The sequence below is a fragment of the Ochotona princeps genome, chromosome 27 (assembly GCF_030435755.1).
Source record: "Ochotona princeps isolate mOchPri1 chromosome 27, mOchPri1.hap1, whole genome shotgun sequence".
Taxonomy (NCBI): domain Eukaryota; kingdom Metazoa; phylum Chordata; class Mammalia; order Lagomorpha; family Ochotonidae; genus Ochotona; species Ochotona princeps.
Genome location: NC_080858.1, coordinates 21,908,964 through 21,929,429, shown reverse-complemented (window position 1 = coordinate 21,929,429; position 20,466 = coordinate 21,908,964). Strand labels below are relative to the sequence as shown.

The window sequence follows — 20,466 nt, the reverse complement described above, 5'->3', positions numbered from 1 at the left end:
CCCCTTCCTCGGGCGTCCCCAGCCCCGCGGACCGCCCCCTGCCCGCAGCCGCCGACTCTCCTCTCCCCTGCCCTGCAGGGTGCCCGGCTTCCCCCTCACTCCTCGCCCTCCGCCCTGACCCTGCCGGAGCCGCGCTCCCTGCGACCCCCGGCTCGGGCTCGGTCTCCCACAATGCCCGGCGCCCGCCCCCTCGCCCTTTGCTCACTTGCCCCCCAGGACACGTGGCCCGGCCCCCTTCCGGGTGGGCGCTCTCTGGCCCCCCGCGTCCCTCCCTCTAGCCTCCCCCGCTCCACCTTCCCTGCTCCGCGCTTCGGAGCCTCCACGCCCCCTGGTCCCCGCGACTCCGGAGGAGAACCTGAGTTGTCCCAGAGGACAGACAGCCTTTGGAGCGCTGCCCTGTCTGGGAAGCTGGCCCCTCCCCGGGCGCAGGGAGGCGCCCCCCCACCCCCAAGTGACCTTGTGTCCCCGCGAGGCGCTCGCCGCCGGCCGCCTCCCCGCACCCCCTCCCCCTCGGCGGCGGCCACTCGGACGCCCCCCCACACACCCAGCTCGGTCCCGGCCGGCTGCTCGCCTCCCCACGCCTGCACCAGTGTGCCCTCGGGGGCGTCGCTGCCTCTCTTGGTGGGGGCGCTTGTTGGGGCGCCGGCTTCCGGGCTGCCCCCGAGGAGTGTGGAACTAAGTTAAGCCTGAGTGGTTCGGGTGCCCTGCCGGGGTGGCTGGGGTGGGATGGGGGGGAGGTGGCGGCGGAAAGAACGGGTGGTGTGGGGGAGGGGGCCTGTGCGCGTCACTGACTGTTCTCTTTCTCCCCCCTCCCCCGCACAGTGACTCGGGCCAGTGGAGAGGGCCCCAGGCCGCAGGCAGGAGCAGCTGGGCCAATTCCCTGGCCGGGGAGCGGAAGGGGATGGCGTCGGCCCTGGGTTCCCCGTCCCCCTGCTCGGCGGGCAGTGAGGAGGAGGATATGGATGCACTTTTGAACAACAGCCTGCCCCCACCCCACCCAGGTAAGCTCTTTCCCCAGGGCCCTGGGGGCAGGAAGGAGCCTGTGAGCGCCCTCCCGAGTGACTCCTGAGAGGTGGCTGGGCTGTGCGGAGGGCATCCGAAGGGAGTGGTTCTCCCTGTGCAGCTCAGTCGTGAGGGGGCTGGCAGCCATGCGCCTCCCGGGCACCGCGGTCCCAGATGCGAGCTTGCTGCACCCGGCTGTCTGGAGGAATGCCGTGCAGTGCCCAGCTGGGGGAGCTTGGGACTGGCAGGCGTTACCTTGTGTGGGTTTGGGGAGCAGTGCAGGTGGCTGCCCCCGCTCCCCAGGGGACTCTTTGATGGTGGTGGGGGGCGTTGGAGGTTGCATCTGGGCTGGTGGGAGCCTGTGGTGGCTGCTGTGGGGAAGAGGGAGTGTTGGTTACTCTCTATCTGATTATTTTTAGCTTCTGATAGCTTACCAGTTTTCTTTGCTGTTTCAACTGCGTGAAGTTTGAATCTCGCTCCCTAGCAGGATCTAGAGCACTTCTGGCAAATTGTTGGAATGAAGTGGGGCTGTGCTCGGGCCTGGCGTGTGGGGGGCCCCAAAGAGCGTTGTAAGAGGGGGGTTGGCAGGAGAGAGGGCCCCTCTCTTGCTCCTGCAATTGCACAGGAGGCTGACTGTTTTCTCTAGAGGCTTCTCTGCCTGTGATGTAGCCCCGGGTTTGTGCTGGCAGTGTGAAGTGTTTGTGTGGGTGTGTTAGGGGTTGCGCTATCTGTGTTTTGGGGTGGCTCCATAGACTGGCCAAACCCGTATGGTTATAACCACTGTGCCTGATTGGAATAGCCCTTGCCTGTCCTCAAATGAGGGCTGATGTCATGTGCCTCAGTGGGCGTCTCTTCCTCATCGACTTTAGAACCCTTAGCTAACGTACCTGCTGGTTTCCTTGATATTCTGTTTTTTTTTTAACCTCGTCCTCTCTGCTCCTATTTTTCTTATTCTGGAGCCTGCTGGTCCTATTTTATTTCCCTTCCAACGCTGTCCACTTCTGTCTCCTCTCTCTTCGCTGCAGCTGGGGGTTGGGGTAGTGCCGAAAAGATGCTTTCGTAGTTGGCGTTTTCTCAGTTGGGATTCTCCACAATGGACAGGTCATTTAGCAGAGGAGTCAGTCTGTTAATGGGTCTTGAGGTCACACACTTGGGCCCGGGTCTTACCGCCCTCCTGGTTGGGAGAGCAGACTGCTCTGCCCTTCCCACGGTGGGGATGCTGAGTGAGGTGAGCCTGCCCTTTCTGTGCTGGGGGAAGTAGTGGGGCCCTGTGGCCCATGTTGGTGCCACATCTTGGCCTCCTGTTGGCCCCTTGATTTGGGGGGGTCTCCCCCGAATTGCTAGGAGTTGTGTAGGCTCCCAGAGTGAACTCTGCTCCAAGCTGCAGTGTGACCCAGTTTTTCCACTTGCCACACCCCATTTCTGCCCCGTTCCCAAATCTTCTGGATCAGCTGGAGTGCTGCTTCACATTTCAGCTCTGTGTTTGAGAGGCTTGCGGGTTGCATTGCGAAAAGGAGGTCCCCCTGCCCCCCCCACCCGTGACATTGTGCTTGCCTCTTAGATGCAGGTGATGGGGGCAGGGAGGGGATGACTTAGGGATTACTGGGGAGATCTGGACCATTCCCAGGGGAGTGGGAGGGGCCTTTCTTGCGCCTGGTCTGACCCTTGGCTGCAGAAGAGGTTGGGGGGGCTTTGTGCAGCCTCCTGTGTTAGAGTGCCTGGTTGACAGCCAGCTTGGGAAGGGTGGAGCCAGATGCTAAGCCCTGTGTGGGATTTAAGGCAACAGTTTCCCACTACCATCTTTACCTTCTTAAGAAAATTTTGTTGGGACACACATGATGCATACATGGGATAGAAATTTGTGGATGAGTTTGATGAGGAAGCAGAGTACTTGGGGACTTCTCGAAGTGGGCTCTCCTTGCTCCAGGTAGAAATTTGGGTACCAGAAACAGGGAGACAGTTATATGCTGACAGTACTTCCACCAAGTCTTCATGAACTCTTATCCCTGATGATGGAAGATGTAATTGGTTGAAGGACTAGTACCCTACCTCTTACAGTACCTCTCATAGTTTCACCCTTCGTGCGTTGGTACCCTTGGATTTCCTTACCTAGAACGAGGGTGTCATCCACAGTAGGTGTCAGAGCTGGGTGGTGTTGGGACCTGGGGCTAGGTTGTTTTTGGGAAGGCTCCTGGGAGGGCAGTCTCTCCCTGGCTACCTCTGTTAGCCCCACCCCCTCCCTGCCACTTCCTGTCTGTCCTATGTTGGCAGCTGGGTGCCCTGGGCCGGCTTCTGCGGTCAGGAGCCATTTTCCCTCTGCTCAGTGGGTGAGGCACTCGCTTCTCTCCACTCTCCGCCCCCCCCCTTTGGGCGGGGGTGGCTTAGGAAGACGGAGGGAGAGGCGGGAGGAGGGAGCTGGTATGCTGGTGTGAATGTCTGTTACAAAGGAAGCTGCCTCTTGGCCTCTCCTCCCCCTCCCATGGTGCCCCTTCCTACCTACCCCTGCCCAGGAGCTCTCAGTATTACCCCAGGCTTTGTGTGTGCTTCCAGCCAGGGGAGGAGGTGGAGCCAGATGGGAGGAGGATTGGCTGAAGGGGGAGATGGTGACAGCTGGGCTGATTTGGGCCCCTGGAGAGCAGAGGCTGCTGACCCAGGAGGGGCTGGTCAGGAAGAGCAGGGTGGGAACAGTGGGGAAGGAGATAATGCCTGGGACTGGGCACCAGGGTGGGCTGGCAGCTGACCTTACCTGAGGCTTGGCAGGTCTGGTGCTTGGGAGCAGGGATGAGCCCCCAAAGGGATTCCGGAAAGCTGTGGTTCCTGGGAACCCCCTGAAGCTGGTGGTGATGTGGCATGTGGCAGGCATCTGCTGTGTAGTGTGTTCTTACAAGGAGACCTTTCGTTCTCATTCTCTGTTTTTTAATGTATATATGTTATTTACTCAAAGATTTATTTTTATTGGAAAGTTAGAGTGACGGAGAGAGACAAGAGGAACATCTTATATCCTCTGGTTCATTCCCCAAGTGGCCGCAATGGCCAGAGCTGAGCTAATCCAAAGCCATGAGCCAGGAGCTTCTTTCGGGTCTTCCATGCAGCTGCAGGGTCCCAAGGCCTTGGGCCATCCTTCGCTGACTCCCAGGCCACAAGCAAGGAGCTGGATGGGAAGTGGAGCAGCTGGAATATGAACTGTTGCACATCTGGTATCCTGGTGCTTGCAAGGCGAGGATTTAGCTACTAGGCTATTGTGCCGGTTTTTGGAGTGCTTGGTGGCCAGTCACAGTTGGCCTGGACCTAATTCTCTTACTTGGTGGGCCTGTATCTTGGTTTAGCTGCCCCGGTGAGCCACCTGAGGGCTGGTAGAAAGGACTGAGGGGTGAGGGCCTGGCTGGCTGCCCGAGGTGGGCCTGCCTTGGGTCTTTCCAGCTCTCGGTGTGTGTTTTTGTCCCCGGGATCGGTTTCCTTCTGTGTGGTGAGCATTGCAGCTCTCTTCAGAGAAATCTGGGACAGGAGGTGGTGAATGTAGTCAAAGCGTCTGGATTAGGGCCTGACCTTTGCTGTTGCTCTCTCCTTCCTGCTCCCTGCCGCTGTCGGCCAATATTAGTAGAGAACGAAGAGGACCCAGAAGAGGATTTATCAGAAGCAGAAACCCCAAAGCTCAAGAAGAAGAAGAAGCCGAAGAAACCTCGGGACCCCAAAATCCCTAAGAGCAAGCGCCAAAAAAAGGAGGTGAGTGGCGACTGGATTGTAGCGGGAAAGAGAGGAAGAGGAGGGTAGCTCTGGTCAGGATGGAGGGTCCCCAGCTCCTTTGTGGAGTGGTGGCCCGGGGCCGGGGTTCGAGCCTCAGGGCCGGCCTGTGGTCAGCGTGTGTGTAGCATGTGTGTGTCTGTCTCCCTCCCCCCTTTCCCTGCTCCAGCATTTGCTCTTCTGCCGGCAGCTGGGGGACAGCTCTGGGGAGGGGCCGGAGTTTGTGGAGGAGGAGGAAGAGGTGGCCCTGCGCTCGGACAGTGAGGGCAGCGACTACACGCCTGGCAAGAAGAAGAAGAAGAAGCTTGGGCCAAAGAAAGAGAAGAAGAGCAAATCGAAGCGGAAGGAGGAGGAGGAAGAGGATGACGACGATGACGATTCAAAGGTGCTTGACCTCTGTCCCCTTTTCCCAGCTGTTAGCCTTCTGTCCTTGGTCCCCTGACGGCCGCTGGACCCTGCGTGGCACATTCTGTGCCCAGCTGTTTTCTGTTTGCTTCCTCTCTCAGCCCTTTGCCGTGGATTGAACGCACTTTCCCTTAGCAGGTGAGGTGTGGGCCTGGGGTGGCAGGCCACTGACCTCGCTCTGCTTGCAGGAGCCCAAGTCATCTGCTCAGCTCCTGGAAGATTGGGGCATGGAGGACATTGACCACGTGTTCTCAGAGGAGGATTATCGCACCCTCACCAACTACAAGGCCTTCAGCCAGTTTGTCCGGTAAGCCAGGAGGGTCCTGACAGAGAAGTAGAGTCTTACTGGTTCTCTTCTCTTTTTATTCTTACACATTTTTTTTTTTTTTTTTTTTTTTTTTTTTTTTTGCTCTGTTCCATTTACCTACCAGACCCCTCATTGCTGCCAAAAACCCCAAGATTGCTGTCTCGAAGATGATGATGGTTTTGGGTGCTAAGTGGCGGGAGTTCAGTACCAACAACCCCTTCAAAGGGAGTTCTGGGGCTTCCGTGGCGGCAGCAGCAGCAGCTGCAGTGGCTGTGGTAGAGAGCATGGTGACAGCCACTGAAGTGGCACCGCCCCCTCCCCCTGTGGAGGTGCCTATCCGCAAGGCCAAGACCAAGGAGGGCAAAGGTGAGATGGGGAGCTGTGGAAGAGGGTGCTGGTGTGGGCCTGGGGTGAGACGGGATAGGGCGTAGAGGGGTGGCTGTTCTGTAGCTCCTTGCTTGGGGATGGGAGAACAATTTGGAAAGCTGGAGATGTGAAACAAGTTGGGTGGAGAAGGCATTTTCTTCACCCTGTGTTTTAGGTCCCAACGCTCGGAGGAAGCCCAAGGGTAGCCCTCGTGTACCTGATGCCAAGAAGCCTAAACCCAAGAAAGTAGCTCCGCTGAAGATCAAGCTGGGAGGTTTTGGTTCCAAGCGTAAGAGATCTTCGGTGAGCTTCCCCAGCCCATCTGTTTGCCCAAGGTGCCACACGGACTGGAAGGGATGCTGCCCTTATGTCCGGGTCCTTCACTAAGAATGTGGAGGTGTGGCTCCAGAACACAGTGTAGCTGGGCTGGCTCCCAGTGAGGGTCCATCCAATAGCCTCGGTGAGAGGGTGGTCCTCTCCGTGCCCCTCTCTTTTTCCTCTGCGTGAACTTCTGTGTTCTTTTCATTCTCCAGAGCGAGGATGACGACTTAGATGTGGAGTCTGACTTCGATGATGCCAGTATCAACAGCTATTCTGTTTCTGACGGTTCTACCAGCCGCAGTAGCCGGAGCCGCAAGAAACTCCGAACCACTAAAAAGAAAAAGAAAGGTGTGTTTCTTTTCTGTATCTGTTAACGTGGTGGGGTGACGTGGGTGGGACTGGGGAAGCTTAATCTCCCTTAGGAGATGGGGTGGGGGGCGGTGGTTTTTTTCTAATAACTGGGCTTTCCCTCTTCCTTGCCCAGGCGAGGAGGAGGTGACTGCTGTGGATGGTTATGAGACAGACCACCAGGACTATTGCGAGGTGTGCCAGCAAGGCGGCGAGATCATCCTGTGCGATACCTGTCCCAGAGCCTACCACATGGTCTGCCTGGATCCAGATATGGAGAAGGCTCCTGAGGGCAAGTGGAGCTGCCCACACTGCGTGAGTGTCTGACCACTGTGGCCTTGGGGCACCCATGAGGGGATGGGGGGTGGAGGGTTCAGGGACCACAGTTGGGTTCCTGGCTGTGAGCCTGTGAACATCCCATGGGTGATGGGCAAGGGGTGTAGCTGGGGGGGAGGGAGTGGTAGTAATTGGAGTCTGTGACGCTTGACTGCAGGAGAAGGAGGGCATCCAGTGGGAGGCCAAGGAGGACAATTCAGAGGGCGAAGAGATCCTAGAAGAAGTTGGGGGAGACCCCGAAGAGGAGGATGACCACCACATGGAGTTCTGCCGAGTTTGCAAGGACGGTGGGGAACTGCTGTGCTGTGACACCTGTCCCTCGTCCTATCACATCCACTGCCTGAACCCACCACTCCCGGAGATTCCCAATGGCGAATGGCTCTGTCCCCGCTGTACAGTAAGTGAGCGACTTCAGCCAGGGTGGAAGGTGCATTCTGGCAGAAGGAATTGCTGCTTATGTTTCTAGGTGTTGGGAGGCTGAGGTGCGGGAGGGAATCATTGGAGAATCAGAAACTTCTAGCCCAAGATGGATATTTCCTTCCTCCATAGTCTTGGGATACCTTGGTCTTGGGAGATGTAACACTAACTTTGACCTGAGAAGTTGGTGTTTAGCTAGTTCACTGCAGAGGGCTGAAATAGAGTATCTCTAGTTGAGAACATCTGGCCCTATCTTGACATCCATCCTACCTTGTGGTCTTGGTAAGGTGAACTGTTTAATGGGGTCCCCCTTATGGCTTTTAGATTGCTTGTGGAAGGATTTCTGGGCTCCAGGTGTGTAGTTTTTCCTGTGTACATTCATTGTGGGTAATTGCTGAAGTCCCACTGCTGGGTATTAGGCAAGTGGGAATGGCAGTGAAGTTCAGAAATACAGAGGGAATTCTGTTATTGTTGCTTTAGAAGGGCCTTTGGATTCGATATCGCTAGAAATGAGATTGAATAATCCTTTGAGATTGAAGCTATGGGCTGTACCGTTTCCTCTGCACATTTGAGATTTGGAACTGAGTCGCCTGTCTTTCTCAGTGTCCAGCTCTGAAGGGCAAAGTGCAGAAGATCTTAATCTGGAAATGGGGTCAGCCGCCGTCTCCCACTCCAGTACCTCGGCCTCCAGATGCTGATCCCAACACCCCCTCACCCAAACCCCTGGAGGGGCGGCCAGAGCGGCAGTTCTTTGTGAAGTGGCAAGGGATGTCTTATTGGCACTGTTCCTGGGTGTCCGAATTGCAGGTATGTCTGGGAGAGGCTAGAGAGGCGGAAGCAGTAATGAAGAGGGCAGTGATCAAACAGCAGCCTTTTGTGTAGAGGGAGGGAACACAGTTCCTTCGGGGCTGACTGAGCTCTTTCTGCACAGTTGGAGCTGCACTGTCAGGTGATGTTCCGGAACTATCAGCGAAAGAATGACATGGATGAGCCACCCTCTGGGGACTTTGGTGGTGATGAAGAGAAGAGTCGGAAGAGGAAGAACAAGGACCCCAAATTTGCAGAGATGGAGGAACGCTTCTATCGCTATGGGATAAAGCCCGAGTGGATGATGATCCATCGAATCCTCAACCACAGGTACCAAGCGTGGCACCTTGGAGGTGCACAGGGCGTCTGTGGGAGACTTGCCAAAGGGCTTAGGGAAGTGGATGTCAGAGCAGCATTTGGCCTCGTGGTAAAGACCCAAGGTTCAAGCCTTGACTCTGCCTTAAGGTTCAGCTTCCTGTTGGTACATACCTTAGAGAGCAGCATAGCATGATGATTCAAGTGGTTGGCTCCTTACCACGCATATAGGAGACCCGGGTTGAGTTCTCGGCTCCTGACTTTGGCCTGGTCTAGTTCTGGCTGCTGTGGGATTGGGAGAGTGAACCAAGGCACAGAGATATTGCTGTCTCTTGCCTTTCAAATGAAGGAAGGAAGGACATGATTATCGTCAGTAACCTACAGTCGGAAGGCACTGTTATTAACTTGACTGGATCCTGATATTTGGGCCCCAGAGGATTATAGTTTAGAGGTATTTTTTGTTCCGCGGGCTGGTTTACTAGAGGTTCTGAGAAGTTCCAGCCTTGGGTGAACCTACAGGTCTGGTTTGAGATCAAGTCTGACTTAGGAGGAGAGGGTGTTGCCTCCTTAATCTGAAAATTTTCTTCCTGTGATCTTGCAGTGTGGACAAGAAGGGCCACGTCCATTACTTGATCAAGTGGCGAGACTTACCCTACGACCAGGCATCCTGGGAGAGTGAAGACGTGGAGATACAGGACTACGACCTGTTCAAGCAGAGCTATTGGAATCACAGGTGAGAGGGATCTAGGGAGAGGAGTGGAGCTGCTGCTTGCTGAAAGGACCCCGGGCAGCTGTGTGGTGTCTGTCCGCTTTAGGGAACTGATGAGGGGTGAGGAAGGACGACCCGGCAAGAAGCTCAAGAAGGTGAAGCTGAGGAAGCTGGAGAGGCCTCCTGAGACGCCAACGGTGGATGTGAGTCCGCAGGAGGGGCAGTGTGTGCTGGAGGGGACCGTGTGTCTTCCCTGCCACGTAATGTGGCAGCTACGCATGCCTCCTCGGGGTCACCCTCCTGCAGATCTCTGTGCACAGAAAACACCAGGGCCACTGTATCTTTCCATCATCAGGGGAAATAAAACTTCGGGGTGTTTCATATGACCGAGGCGGTGTTAATTGGAGAAGTGAGGAATCACACTACAAAGCTTCTTTAAAAACTCAATTGCAGCCTGGGTCTTCTGAGCCTTAATTCATGGCTCAGTTTGTCATCTTGTTTTTGTGTATCACAGTGTGAGGACAGGCAAGGATAAAAGAATGAGTCCAGGAGGGATATGCAATTACTTGGTAGGTGCGTCCTGACCAGTCAAGTTCACCATAGTGCTAGGAAATGGGAGGATGTGTTTTTCTTCGGTGATCTGCTTGGTAGGTTAGTTTCCTTGCTTCCCCTTGATCCCAAATTAGACACAGAGTTGCAGCAACCGACAGGGAGATTTCTCCCCCGAATGCTCTGTAGCCCACCTAGGAAGAGCTAGTGAGGATGTGCGGAAGGTGGCTGCTCTGTCGTGGGGAAAAGGAAAGTCCTTGCCAGCGCCTGACTTTGCTCTTTCAATCCTTCAGCCAACAGTGAAGTATGAGCGACAGCCAGAGTACCTGGATGCCACCGGTGGAACTCTGCATCCTTATCAGATGGAGGGCTTGAACTGGCTACGGTTCTCCTGGGCTCAGGGCACTGACACCATCCTGGCCGACGAGATGGGCCTTGGGAAGACTGTCCAGACAGCTGTCTTCCTCTATTCCCTCTATAAGGAGGTGAGGAGAGCTGGGCTCTGGGTTTTTCATGAGGGTGTTTGTGTTTATAGTTGGAGGAGAGAGAAAAGAGAAACAGTCTGACCTGGAAGAATCTGAGCGATAGCAAGATAGGCATGGACACAGTGAGGACTCAGGGCAGTCCCAGGGACATGAACTGTTGAGGGAGGTCCATGGACTCAAGGGTGGAATTCGTGTGGAAAGGCTTAGAAGCAGCAGGCTTTCCAGGCCTCTGTCCATGTGGGTTGTCACGTTTTGGAAAGGAATGGGCAGATGTTCAGATGTAAGGTAAGGGGAGCAGCAGCTAGCACTCAGCAGCTCTGCTCGCTCGGGGGCCTGGAGAGATTGGCTCAGTTGTGGCGTGTTGAGGCCCTTGGTCATGTCATGACTCTGCTTGTTCTCTTCAAAGGGTCATTCCAAAGGCCCCTTCTTAGTGAGTGCTCCTCTTTCCACCATCATCAACTGGGAGCGGGAGTTTGAAATGTGGGCTCCAGACATGTATGTGGTAACCTATGTGGGCGACAAGGACAGCCGTGCCATCATCCGGGAGAATGAGTTCTCCTTTGAAGACAACGCCATCCGTGGTGGCAAGAAGGCCTCTCGCATGAAGGTATGACGGTGGAAAGCGGCTGCTCTCTGGGGTAGTGGCTGCTTGATGCTTAGCTTGTCTGCTTTGTGACCTGCTCTGGGTGAGGTGAGAGGATTACCTTGGGAGGGGGAGGCTCCTGCCAGTTTGCTGGTTGTCCTTATTGCTTGGGGAGCTGACCACTCGTGACCAGGTTCCCCTCCTGTGCAGAAAGAGGCATCTGTGAAATTCCATGTGCTGCTGACGTCCTATGAGTTGATCACCATTGACATGGCTATTCTGGGTTCTATTGATTGGGCCTGCCTCATTGTGGATGAAGCCCATCGGCTGAAGAATAATCAGTCTAAGGTGAGCAGTAGAGAGGGTCTTGAGTTTTCTTTCCTGTGCCACTTCCTCATTGAGGGGAACCCTTCCAGGAGAAAAAAAGGAAAACTGGTCCCTCCTCTCTGCCCCCGCCCAACCTGTGTTTGCCTTCCTTCCTCGTGACAGCTCTTCATGGCTAGGCTTTGGAAGAGATGATGGTGGGAGTGGGAGGCCCAAGTCTTGGGCAGTGGAACAGCTTGAGGTTTTGCAGAGCTCTCATTGCGTCTCACCTCTCTCCATCTGCTGCTCCAGTTCTTCAGGGTCTTGAATGGTTACTCACTGCAGCACAAGCTGTTGCTGACTGGAACTCCACTGCAAAACAACCTTGAAGAGTTATTTCATCTGCTCAACTTTCTCACCCCGGAGAGGTTCCAGTAAGTGTATCTCCACCTTCGGCTCGTAATTCCATTACTTCCTCTGGTTACCGTGCTGTGTCCTGCGTTCCTTTCCTTCCATCGTCTTTCTCCAACAGTTTGCTTTCTCTCCTTTCTTCCTACAGCAATTTGGAGGGATTCTTGGAGGAGTTTGCTGACATTGCCAAAGAGGACCAGATTAAAAAACTACATGACATGCTGGGGCCTCACATGTTGCGGCGGCTTAAGGCTGACGTGTTCAAGAATATGCCATCCAAGACAGAGCTCATCGTGCGCGTGGAGCTGAGTCCCATGCAGAAGTGAGTTGGGCGGGATGGAAACATAACCTCCATTTTGCAAATGCAGTCAGGCATCTGCCACTCTGCGATGTTTCTTCCTCCTGCCTCCACTCAGCTTCCTGGGAGCTGGTGACAGGAGCCAGCAAGGCCTGGGGGAAGCTGAAGGCAGGGAGCCCGAGCAGGTAGTCCTTCCTTAGCTGCCTCCCCATGGTTAACTGGCAGCGGTAGACAGTGGAGCTTGTTAGGTTTCCTAACCCTAAAGTGAGATGCTTCAGCACACCTCAGGCTGGTGTACTAAACACCTCAGTCAGCTGACTGCCCTTGAATCGGACCTGTCTGTCTTGCCAAATAGGAAGTACTACAAATACATCCTTACCCGAAATTTCGAAGCCCTCAATGCTCGAGGTGGCGGCAACCAGGTCTCCCTGCTGAATGTCGTCATGGACCTTAAGAAGTGCTGCAACCACCCATATCTCTTCCCTGTGGCTGCAATGGTAGGTTGTGCCGCCTCTTGGCCCTACCTGGAGTGAAAATCCGCCAGGTGAGCCACCTTCCAAGGTTTGCTGCTTGGCGTCTGTCCGCAGGAAGCCCCTAAGATGCCTAATGGCATGTATGATGGCAGTGCCCTAATCAGAGCATCTGGGAAGCTGCTGCTGCTGCAGAAGATGCTGAAGAACCTTAAGGAGGGTGGACATCGTGTCCTCATCTTCTCTCAGGTATCATGCTGCTTGCCTGGGCGGGACTGGGAGCTTGGAGGACTGCTGGACTGAGGCAGCCGTGTCAACATGAGGAGAGGGCTTCACATCCACCTTGGCCATAACTCAACTGCTCTTTTTAATAGATGACCAAGATGCTGGACCTGTTAGAGGACTTCTTGGAGCACGAAGGTTATAAGTACGAACGGATTGATGGTGGGATCACTGGGAACATGCGTCAGGAGGCCATTGACCGCTTCAATGGTAAGGGAAGGGAGTTAGCCCCAGGCGTCCTCATTCCCCCCCCCCCTTTTTTATTTATTTTTACTATAAAGGTGTATTAGATTTAATGGAGAGAAGGAGGACAGAAATATCCTTCCATCCACTAGTTCACTGCCCAAATGGCCTCAGTGGCCCCAGCTGAGCCCATCTGAAGCCAGGAGCTTCTTCTGGGTCTCCCACACAGGTGCAGGGTTCCAAAGGTTTGGACCATCCTCTAATGCTTTCCAAAGCCACGAGCAGGGAGCTGGATGGGAAGTGGAGTAGCCAGGATACGATCTGTGCTTGCAAAGCGAGGATTTAGCCATCGCGCCAGGTCCCCTCATTCTCTTTTGTCTGGACACTGATAACTAGTCCTCGCGTGGCTGTCCATCCTCTTAGGAACAGGTCTTCGTCAGGTGTGGTCGAGAGTAACGCTGCAGAATGTTGTCCTTGGAGGAATGTGGCAGACTATTCCAGACAGATGGTTTTCTCTTTTAAGCCAATGTTCTTTCTGCTGGAAAGAAGAGAACATTTATCTGTCCCTCCTCATTGTGTCTATCCTGGAGACTGAGGGGGTTCAGGACTTACAGAAACTCAAACAGCAAATTCGTGGCAGACTTACCTGGCTCTGTAGATGCTGTTACTTTTGAAAAAATTTTGTTTACTTAAAAACTTACTTAAAAGTAATAAAATCAGTACAGAAAGTTCACTATACCTGTCAGAATTCACTCTAGTATAAACTTAGTTGTGGCTCCTTCAAGGAGCGAGCGTTGCGCTGTGCAGATTAAGCCACTGCTTGGGGTCCCATGTCCTGCAGTGGAGTGCCAGTTAGGTCTTTGCCGTCTTCCCTCTGGCTCCGCTCCCTGGTAATGGGCCTGGGAGGTAGTGGATGACAACCCAGTTTGGGTTCCTGCCACTCATGTGGAAGGGGAGTTGGGTTTCCTGGCTTTTTTTTTTTTTTTTAAGATTTTTTTTCTTATTGGAAAGTCAGATTGCAGAGAGGAGGAGAGAAAGTTCCGTCCTCTGGTTCACTCCCAAAGTGACCACAATGACCGGAGCTGAGCCAATCCAGGAACCCGGAGCCTCTTCCGGGTCTCCCACGCGGGTGTAGGGTCCCAAGGCTTTGGGCCATCCTCAACTGCTTTCCCAGGCCACAGGCAGGGAGCTGGCTGGGAAGTGAGGCTGCTGAGATTAGAACCGACGCCCAAATGGGATCCCAGTGCATTCAAGGTGAGGACTTTAGCTGCCAGGCTACTGTGCCAGGCCCCTCATAATACATTTTTAAAAAATTATTTGAAAGGCAGCATAGTGCTTCCATCTGCTGGTTTACTCCAAATGCCCGTCACAGCTTGGGGTTGAATCCAGAGTTGAGGCCGGGTTTGCCATGCGCTGTCAGGAGCCCATTTACACAGGTCATCACCTGGTGCCTCCTGGGGTCTGCACTGGGAGCATACTGGAGTGAGAAAGTGAGACGTGCTTGTTGAAGTGTGGACTTAGCAATTAAGCCAGTCTACTCCCATAGGACAAAATTTTATGAACTTTTTTTGAAGATACTTGTATAGCCAAAGTATGGATTCAGGGAATTAATTCTGGTATTGTAAACTAAGGACTTAAGAGAATATAGCCACTTTTCCCCTTAATGTCATTTTTCTTCTTTTCTTCCAGGGTCCAGTCCCAGATCCCACTAATAACTTTTATTCTTTTTATTTCCTTTTTACAAAGGAGTTATGTATTTATTTGGAAGAGCTAGGGAGAGAAAACGGGATCACCCATCTACTAGCGCCTTCCCTGAATGACTGCCGTGGCCAGGGCTGGCCTAGACCAGATCCAGGAGCCTGGGGCTGTGTCTAGGTCTCCCATGTGGGTAACGGGGCCCGAGTGCTCGTGCCATCCTGCTGCTTACTCGGGTACAGTAGCAGGGAGCTGGAATGGATGTGGAGCAGCTGACACTCAAACTGACACCCTTATTAGGTGCTAATTTTGCAGACAGCAGCTTAAATCACTGTGCTACATACTGGCCTCTCTTAAATATATATCTAAGATTTGCTTATTTGAAAGTCACAGAGAAAGGGAGGAAAGAAGGGAGTCTTGAGAGAGTCGTCTTCTGCTGATTTATTTCCCAGGTGGCTGCAACAGCCAGGGGTGGGCCAGGATGGAGCTGCAAGTTCTTCTAGGCCTGTCACGGGAGTGGCAAGGGTCCAAACACTTAAACCATCTTCTGCTTTCCCAAACTGGTAGCTGGTAGCTGGATCACAAGTGGAGCAGCTGAGAGGTGAACCAGTGCCCATGTGGGATATTAAACTTGCAGGCAACACCTTTACCCACCATGCCAGGATACCAGCCCCTAGGATACTTTCCTTTAAATGAAAAAAAAAATTTTTTTTTGAGAAACAACAAATGAACTCAAGAAGTAGGAGAGCTGGGACTAGAACCAGACACTCCAGTGTGGGAAGCAGTCTCCACAGCTGGTGTTTTAACAGGTTGCTTAACCAAAGGCCAGCCCCTAAGAACCTGACTGCTTCATTTTGGGAGAGGTAAACTAGACAGAGCTCTCATCTGCTGGTTCATTTCCTAAATGCCTGCAGCAGCTGGGGCTGGGCCAGGCTGAAACCAGGAGCCAGGGACTTGGTGTAGGTCTTGTACATGGGTAGCAGAGATGCAGCCACGGGAGCCATCAGCTGCATCCTTCCGGAGCGTACATCAGCAGGATGCTGGAGGCTGGAGTGGGCTGTGGACTTGAGCCCTGGCAGCCTGATAAGGGCTATGGGCAGCCCAAGGCAGAACACCCTCTCCTGGTGCTGGTGCTGCTGCTGACTACTAGCCAGTTTTATAAATTGTCTCTGACGTGGATTTGTCTAATGGTCTCGGTGACATCAGGAAGGGTGAGAGTGCTGTGCAGGTGATACTGTGTGTCCTTAACAGCACAGGACTCGGGTTGGACACCACACTTTTTTTTTTTTTTTTGGCCCCAGGATTTACTTACTCTTACTGGGAAAGCAGATTTACAGAGAGAAGAGATAAAGCTCTTCATCCACTGGTTCACTCCCCAGATGGCTGCAGTAGCCCTGACTGAGCTAATCTGAAGCCAGGAGCCAGGAGCTTCTTCCAGATCTCCGACACGGGTGCAGAGTCCCAACTGCTTTCCTAGGCCATGAGCAGGGAGCTGGATGGGAAGTGGAGCAGGGGACTTGAACAGGGGGGTATATGGGATCCTGGTGCTTGAAGGTCGATGATTAGCCAGTTGAGCCATTGTACTGGGTTGGACACCATGTTCGTTGCTGGATGACCAGTTGGTTAAGGTGCTGCTTACGGAGTTGTTATCTCTTCTTCCCCTCCTAAGTGTTGAGTGTCTGGAGTTGTTGAGACTTTGCAAATGCGCAGTTTCTCTTTAAGCTTGCACGTTGATTTCAGTGTTAACTGGTGGAGCTTCTCACAGCCTTTGTACTGTTTGTTGAGGTTTGTATTTCTGACCTTCCTTCCACATTTATTCATTGGAATTTGGACACACGCCTCATAATTTTATTTATTTATTTTGGTTCTTTCTTAGCACCGGGTGCTCAGCAGTTCTGCTTTTTACTTTCCACTCGTGCTGGGGGCCTTGGGATCAATTTGGCCACTGCAGACACAGTCATTATCTATGACTCTGACTGGAACCCCCACAATGATATCCAGGTGAGTCAGAGGCCGCAGCCGGGGGACACGGTAACTTCCTGGGAATGCCGCGTTCTCTGTGAGGGCTCCACCTTCTGGGATTAGCTATTGAAGTGAAAAACACCAGATTCTTTTTATGGCATTCACCTTCCTGTGAGCTCGAGACTGGGTTGGCTGTCATCCTATTCTGGGCAACGTGATAACAGAGGAGAGTGTCCAGGGCTGGAGTGTGAGGGGAAGTGCCATATGAAGGCAAATGTGGCGGCAGGAAAACAGGTTTCTGCCTTTGTCTCTGGCTCAACTGCAGGCTTTCAGCAGAGCTCACCGGATTGGGCAGAATAAGAAGGTAATGATCTATCGATTTGTGACCCGGGCCTCGGTGGAAGAGCGCATCACACAGGTGGCGAAGAAGAAGATGATGCTGACGCATCTTGTGGTGCGGCCCGGGCTGGGCTCCAAGACTGGCTCCATGTCCAAGCAGGAGCTTGACGACATCCTCAAGTTTGGCACTGAGGAGCTGTTTAAGGATGAGGCCACGGACGGAGGTGAGCTTGTCAGGAACTTTGAGTTTCAGCCTCCGAAGGGTGGGTGTCTGATTGTACAGGGCCTGCTCTCCCCACCACAGCTGCGAAGTCTGACTTCGGGGCTTGGGTCCCCTGATTGTTTCTAGGAGGAGACAACAAAGAGGGAGAGGACAGTAGTGTTATCCACTATGACGATAAAGCCATTGAGCGCCTGCTGGACCGCAACCAGGACGAGACTGAGGACACAGAGTTGCAGGGCATGAATGAATATCTGAGCTCGTTCAAAGTGGCCCAGTATGTGGTGCGGGAAGAAGAAATGGGGGTGAGTACAGGTCCAGGGCTGTGCCGAACGTGGCAATTGGTCTGGACGTTGGAATTGAGTCTAGGATGGAACTTGCGATTGAGAGGAAAATACCTACGGCATGTTAATATGCTGATGAGTTGGCATACCTCTTCCTTTGAAAGCAGAGACCAACCAAAGGAGGTTTCGTATGAATAAAGTGAAGTAGCTCAAGAATGTCAATGAGGTGGACCCTGGTATGCAGGAGCGATGGCCTCAGCAGCTGTCCACCACGGGGCAAGCTGGACCGTGGGACTCATGTGGCCCAGCGCTCACGTCAGCAAGGGGTTACCCAAGCATGTCCTAGGCCGTGCCCGAAAACGTGCTGCTGGTTTGTGCCTTGTGATTGGAGAGGTGTCCTGCAGCAGGATCTTGGACTTGGCTGTCAGGAAATGGATCGTCATGTCTCTCGCACACACAGAACGGTTATGCTGGCTTGTTGCCAGAAGCTCATTCTCTCCTAAGCATTTTATTACTCTTGAAAACAAGTGTTTAGAATACTGTCTCAAGTTTCTGGAGCAAAACGAGGTTGCCAGATTCATACATAGGCGGTATATCTCCCTGTGAGTTTTCTTCTTTTAATTTAACATTACTTTTTTTTTTTTTTTTATGTGTTTATTGGAAAGGCAGATTTACAGAAAGGAGAGAAGGAGAATCTTCCCTCTGTTGGTTCACACCCAAAATGACCGCAACAGCTGACGCTGTGCTGATCTGAAGCCAGGAGCTTTGTCTGGGTCTCCCATGTGGTTGTAGAGTCCCAAGGCTTTGGGCCATCCTCCACTGCTTTCCCAGGCCACAGTCAGGGAGATGGGTGGGAAGTGGAAGAACTGAAATAGGAATCAGCTCCCCATATGGGATGCCAATGCTTCCAGGTAGAGAATCAGCCAGCTGCGCCGGCCCCAACTGGGTTGCCTATTTAAAAGGCAGAAGTAGACTTTTGGTGTCTCTCCCTCTCCTTTTGAGAGGCCCCCCACCTCCCAGCTTTCTCTCAGCTTTCCCCTCTTTCCCTGCTCACCTGGTCCTTTTGCATACAAACTTTTCTGTCTCAAAAAAAAAGAAAAAGGCAGAGGTTGAGCGTGAGTTGCTATCCACAAGTTTCTTTCCCAGATGGTTGCATTGAATGGATCGGGAGCCAGATACTCCTTGGCTCGTCCACAGGAGTGGCAGGGGCCCAGATACTTGGACCATTTTCTGCTGCTTTTCCGCAGGTACTAGCTGGGAGCTGGATTTGAAACAGTGACCAAGACATAACCCAGTGCTGTGATACTCTGCCAAGGGGATGCTGTGGCACAAGCAGCAGTGGAACAAGCTGTTCCACACATTGAATGAGGGAGAGACAAAGATATTTCACTAGCTGGTTTATTCCTCCAGTGGCTTCAATAGCCAGAGCTGAGCTAGACCAAAGCCTGGAACTAGGACATCCAATTTGGTCTTTCACATGGGTGCAGGGGTCCAAGTATAGGGCCATGTTGCTCTGCCTTTTCTGGCACATCTGAAACAACCTGGATTGGGCCCAGCACGGTACCCTAGCAGCTAAAGTCCTCACCTTGAGCGCGCTGGGATCCCATATGGGTGCCAGTTCTAATCCCGGGGGCCCTGCTTCCCATCTAGCTTACTGCTTGTGGCCTGGGAAAGCAGTTGAGATCGGCCCAAGGTGTTGGGACCCTGCACCCGTGTGGGAGACCCGGAAGAGGCTTCTGGCTCCTGGCTTTGGACTGGCTCAGCTCCAGTGGTTGTGGCCGCTTGGGGAATGAACCATCGGACAGAGGATCTTCCTCTTTGTCTCTCCTCCTCTCTGTATATCTGATTTTCCAACACAAATAAATATTAAAAAAAAAAAAATCAACCTATATTGAAAACAGAGCAACAGAGATTCAAGTCAGCATTCCTATATGAGATTTTGATGCGACCTGCCATGTTTTATTTATTGGCACGGTGGAAAGACACATAGCCCTCATCTGCTGGTTCATTCTAGGGTTGAGCCAGCTTGAAACCAGGAGCCCACCAGTCAACCCTGGCGTTCCTCAGGTGATCGGAGCCCGACTAGCTACACATTCACCTGTTGCCTGTCAGGCCTGCACTGGGAGGAAGGTGGATCTGAAGCAGAGGGACCAGCACTCCAGCCAGGTGGTGATGAGGGGTATAGGTGTCCAGGCTGTAGGCTGCCCGCCTGCCATTTATTTATTTAAGATTTGTTTGTTTTACTTGAAAGAGTTATAGGAAGAGGGAGTAAGGGGAGAAAGAGAGCACACTTCCATCTATACTATCACTGCCCATGTGGTCGCTGTAGGCAGAGCTGAGCCTGTATGAAACTGAGAGCTAGGATTTTCTTCCCAGTCTCCCGCTCTTGTGCAAAGGCCCAAGGACTTGGGCCATCCCCTGCTGCTTTCTCAGGCCATTTATAGGAAGCTGGATATGAAGTGGAGTAGCCCGGACTAGGCCCGGTTTTGGTATGGGATGCTGGCACTGCAAGGGGAGGATTAGCATGCTGTGCTACCATGCTGGCCTCTCAGTTGTGGCGTAGTAGGCTAAGTCTCACCTTAGCCTGTGGTGCTAGCATCTCATATGGGCCCTGTGTTTGTGTCCTGGCAGCTCCACTTCCCATCCAGCTCCCTGCTTATGGCCTGGGAAAGCAGCAGAGGATGGCCCAAGTCCTGGGACCCTATATTTGTGTGGGAGACCCAGAAGAAGGTCTTGGTTCCCAGCTTTGGATTGGCTCAGTGGATGGAAGATCCTACCTCTCCTCTCTGTTACTCTGCCTTTCAAATAAAAAAATTAAAATATGTATGTTAAATATCAATTTTTTTCTTGTTTTTATTTATTGGTCTTCCATAGTAAAAATAAGCAACTGAGAGAAGCATGGCTTCTATTGTTTTGCTTTCATAAGTAATGCAGAGAGCATAAAGCGAAGGGTGAGTTGGCGGCGTTGTGGCATAGCAGTTTAAGCTGCCATTTGCAGTGGCAGCGTCCTACATCAAAGTGCCAATTCAATTGCTTCTCAGCCTTTTGGCTAAGGTCAAGTGTAGAGTGCCAGTTCAGTTCCCACTGATCTGCTTCTGATCCAGCTCCTTGTCACTGAGCATGGGAGGTGTGCGAGTACTAGTGTCCTTGCCACGTGTGGGAGACCTGCATGCAGTTTCCGGTTCCTGAGGAATGAATGGGCAGATGGATGAGTTCTGTGTCTTCGTCTCTGTCAGAAATAAATATTGACAAATAATTATTTAAAAGGTAGTGTTTACAGAGTGAGACATTCCATCCATTGGTTCATTTCCCAGAGCTGGACCAGGCT

General features: G+C 53.0%; 1 protein-coding gene across 15 annotated transcripts in view; it reads left to right on the top strand.

The window, feature by feature from the left end:
* The window catches only part of CHD4 (chromodomain helicase DNA binding protein 4), a 33,119-nt gene that overhangs the window by 234 nt on the left and 12,419 nt on the right, over nucleotides 1-20,466 (top strand). For 3 of the 15 annotated variants that reach the window (XM_058656143.1, XM_004596372.4, XM_058656142.1), the window contains exons 2-25: nucleotides 823-1,001; nucleotides 4,604-4,725; nucleotides 4,934-5,128; nucleotides 5,337-5,455; nucleotides 5,580-5,821; nucleotides 5,997-6,124; nucleotides 6,355-6,490; nucleotides 6,627-6,805; nucleotides 6,984-7,223; nucleotides 7,847-8,050; nucleotides 8,175-8,380; nucleotides 8,967-9,098; nucleotides 9,181-9,277; nucleotides 9,917-10,108; nucleotides 10,515-10,715; nucleotides 10,902-11,039; nucleotides 11,307-11,428; nucleotides 11,554-11,727; nucleotides 12,059-12,200; nucleotides 12,291-12,422; nucleotides 12,548-12,665; nucleotides 16,210-16,334; nucleotides 16,621-16,858; nucleotides 16,984-17,159. In XM_058656143.1, the coding sequence (XP_058512126.1) occupies nucleotides 902-1,001; nucleotides 4,604-4,725; nucleotides 4,934-5,128; nucleotides 5,337-5,455; nucleotides 5,580-5,821; nucleotides 5,997-6,124; nucleotides 6,355-6,490; nucleotides 6,627-6,805; nucleotides 6,984-7,223; nucleotides 7,847-8,050; nucleotides 8,175-8,380; nucleotides 8,967-9,098; nucleotides 9,181-9,277; nucleotides 9,917-10,108; nucleotides 10,515-10,715; nucleotides 10,902-11,039; nucleotides 11,307-11,428; nucleotides 11,554-11,727; nucleotides 12,059-12,200; nucleotides 12,291-12,422; nucleotides 12,548-12,665; nucleotides 16,210-16,334; nucleotides 16,621-16,858; nucleotides 16,984-17,159 (3,858 nt within the window). In that variant the 5' untranslated portion in view covers nucleotides 823-901. Of the gene's footprint in view, nucleotides 1-822; nucleotides 1,002-4,600; nucleotides 4,726-4,912; nucleotides 5,129-5,336; nucleotides 5,456-5,579; nucleotides 5,822-5,996; nucleotides 6,125-6,354; nucleotides 6,491-6,626; nucleotides 6,806-6,983; nucleotides 7,224-7,846; nucleotides 8,051-8,174; nucleotides 8,381-8,966; nucleotides 9,099-9,180; nucleotides 9,278-9,916; nucleotides 10,109-10,514; nucleotides 10,716-10,901; nucleotides 11,040-11,306; nucleotides 11,429-11,553; nucleotides 11,728-12,058; nucleotides 12,201-12,290; nucleotides 12,423-12,547; nucleotides 12,666-16,209; nucleotides 16,335-16,620; nucleotides 16,859-16,983; nucleotides 17,160-20,466 lie in introns of all 15 variants that reach the window. The other 12 variants (XM_058656147.1, XM_058656146.1, XM_058656145.1 and 9 more) reach the window with 6 other exon arrangements.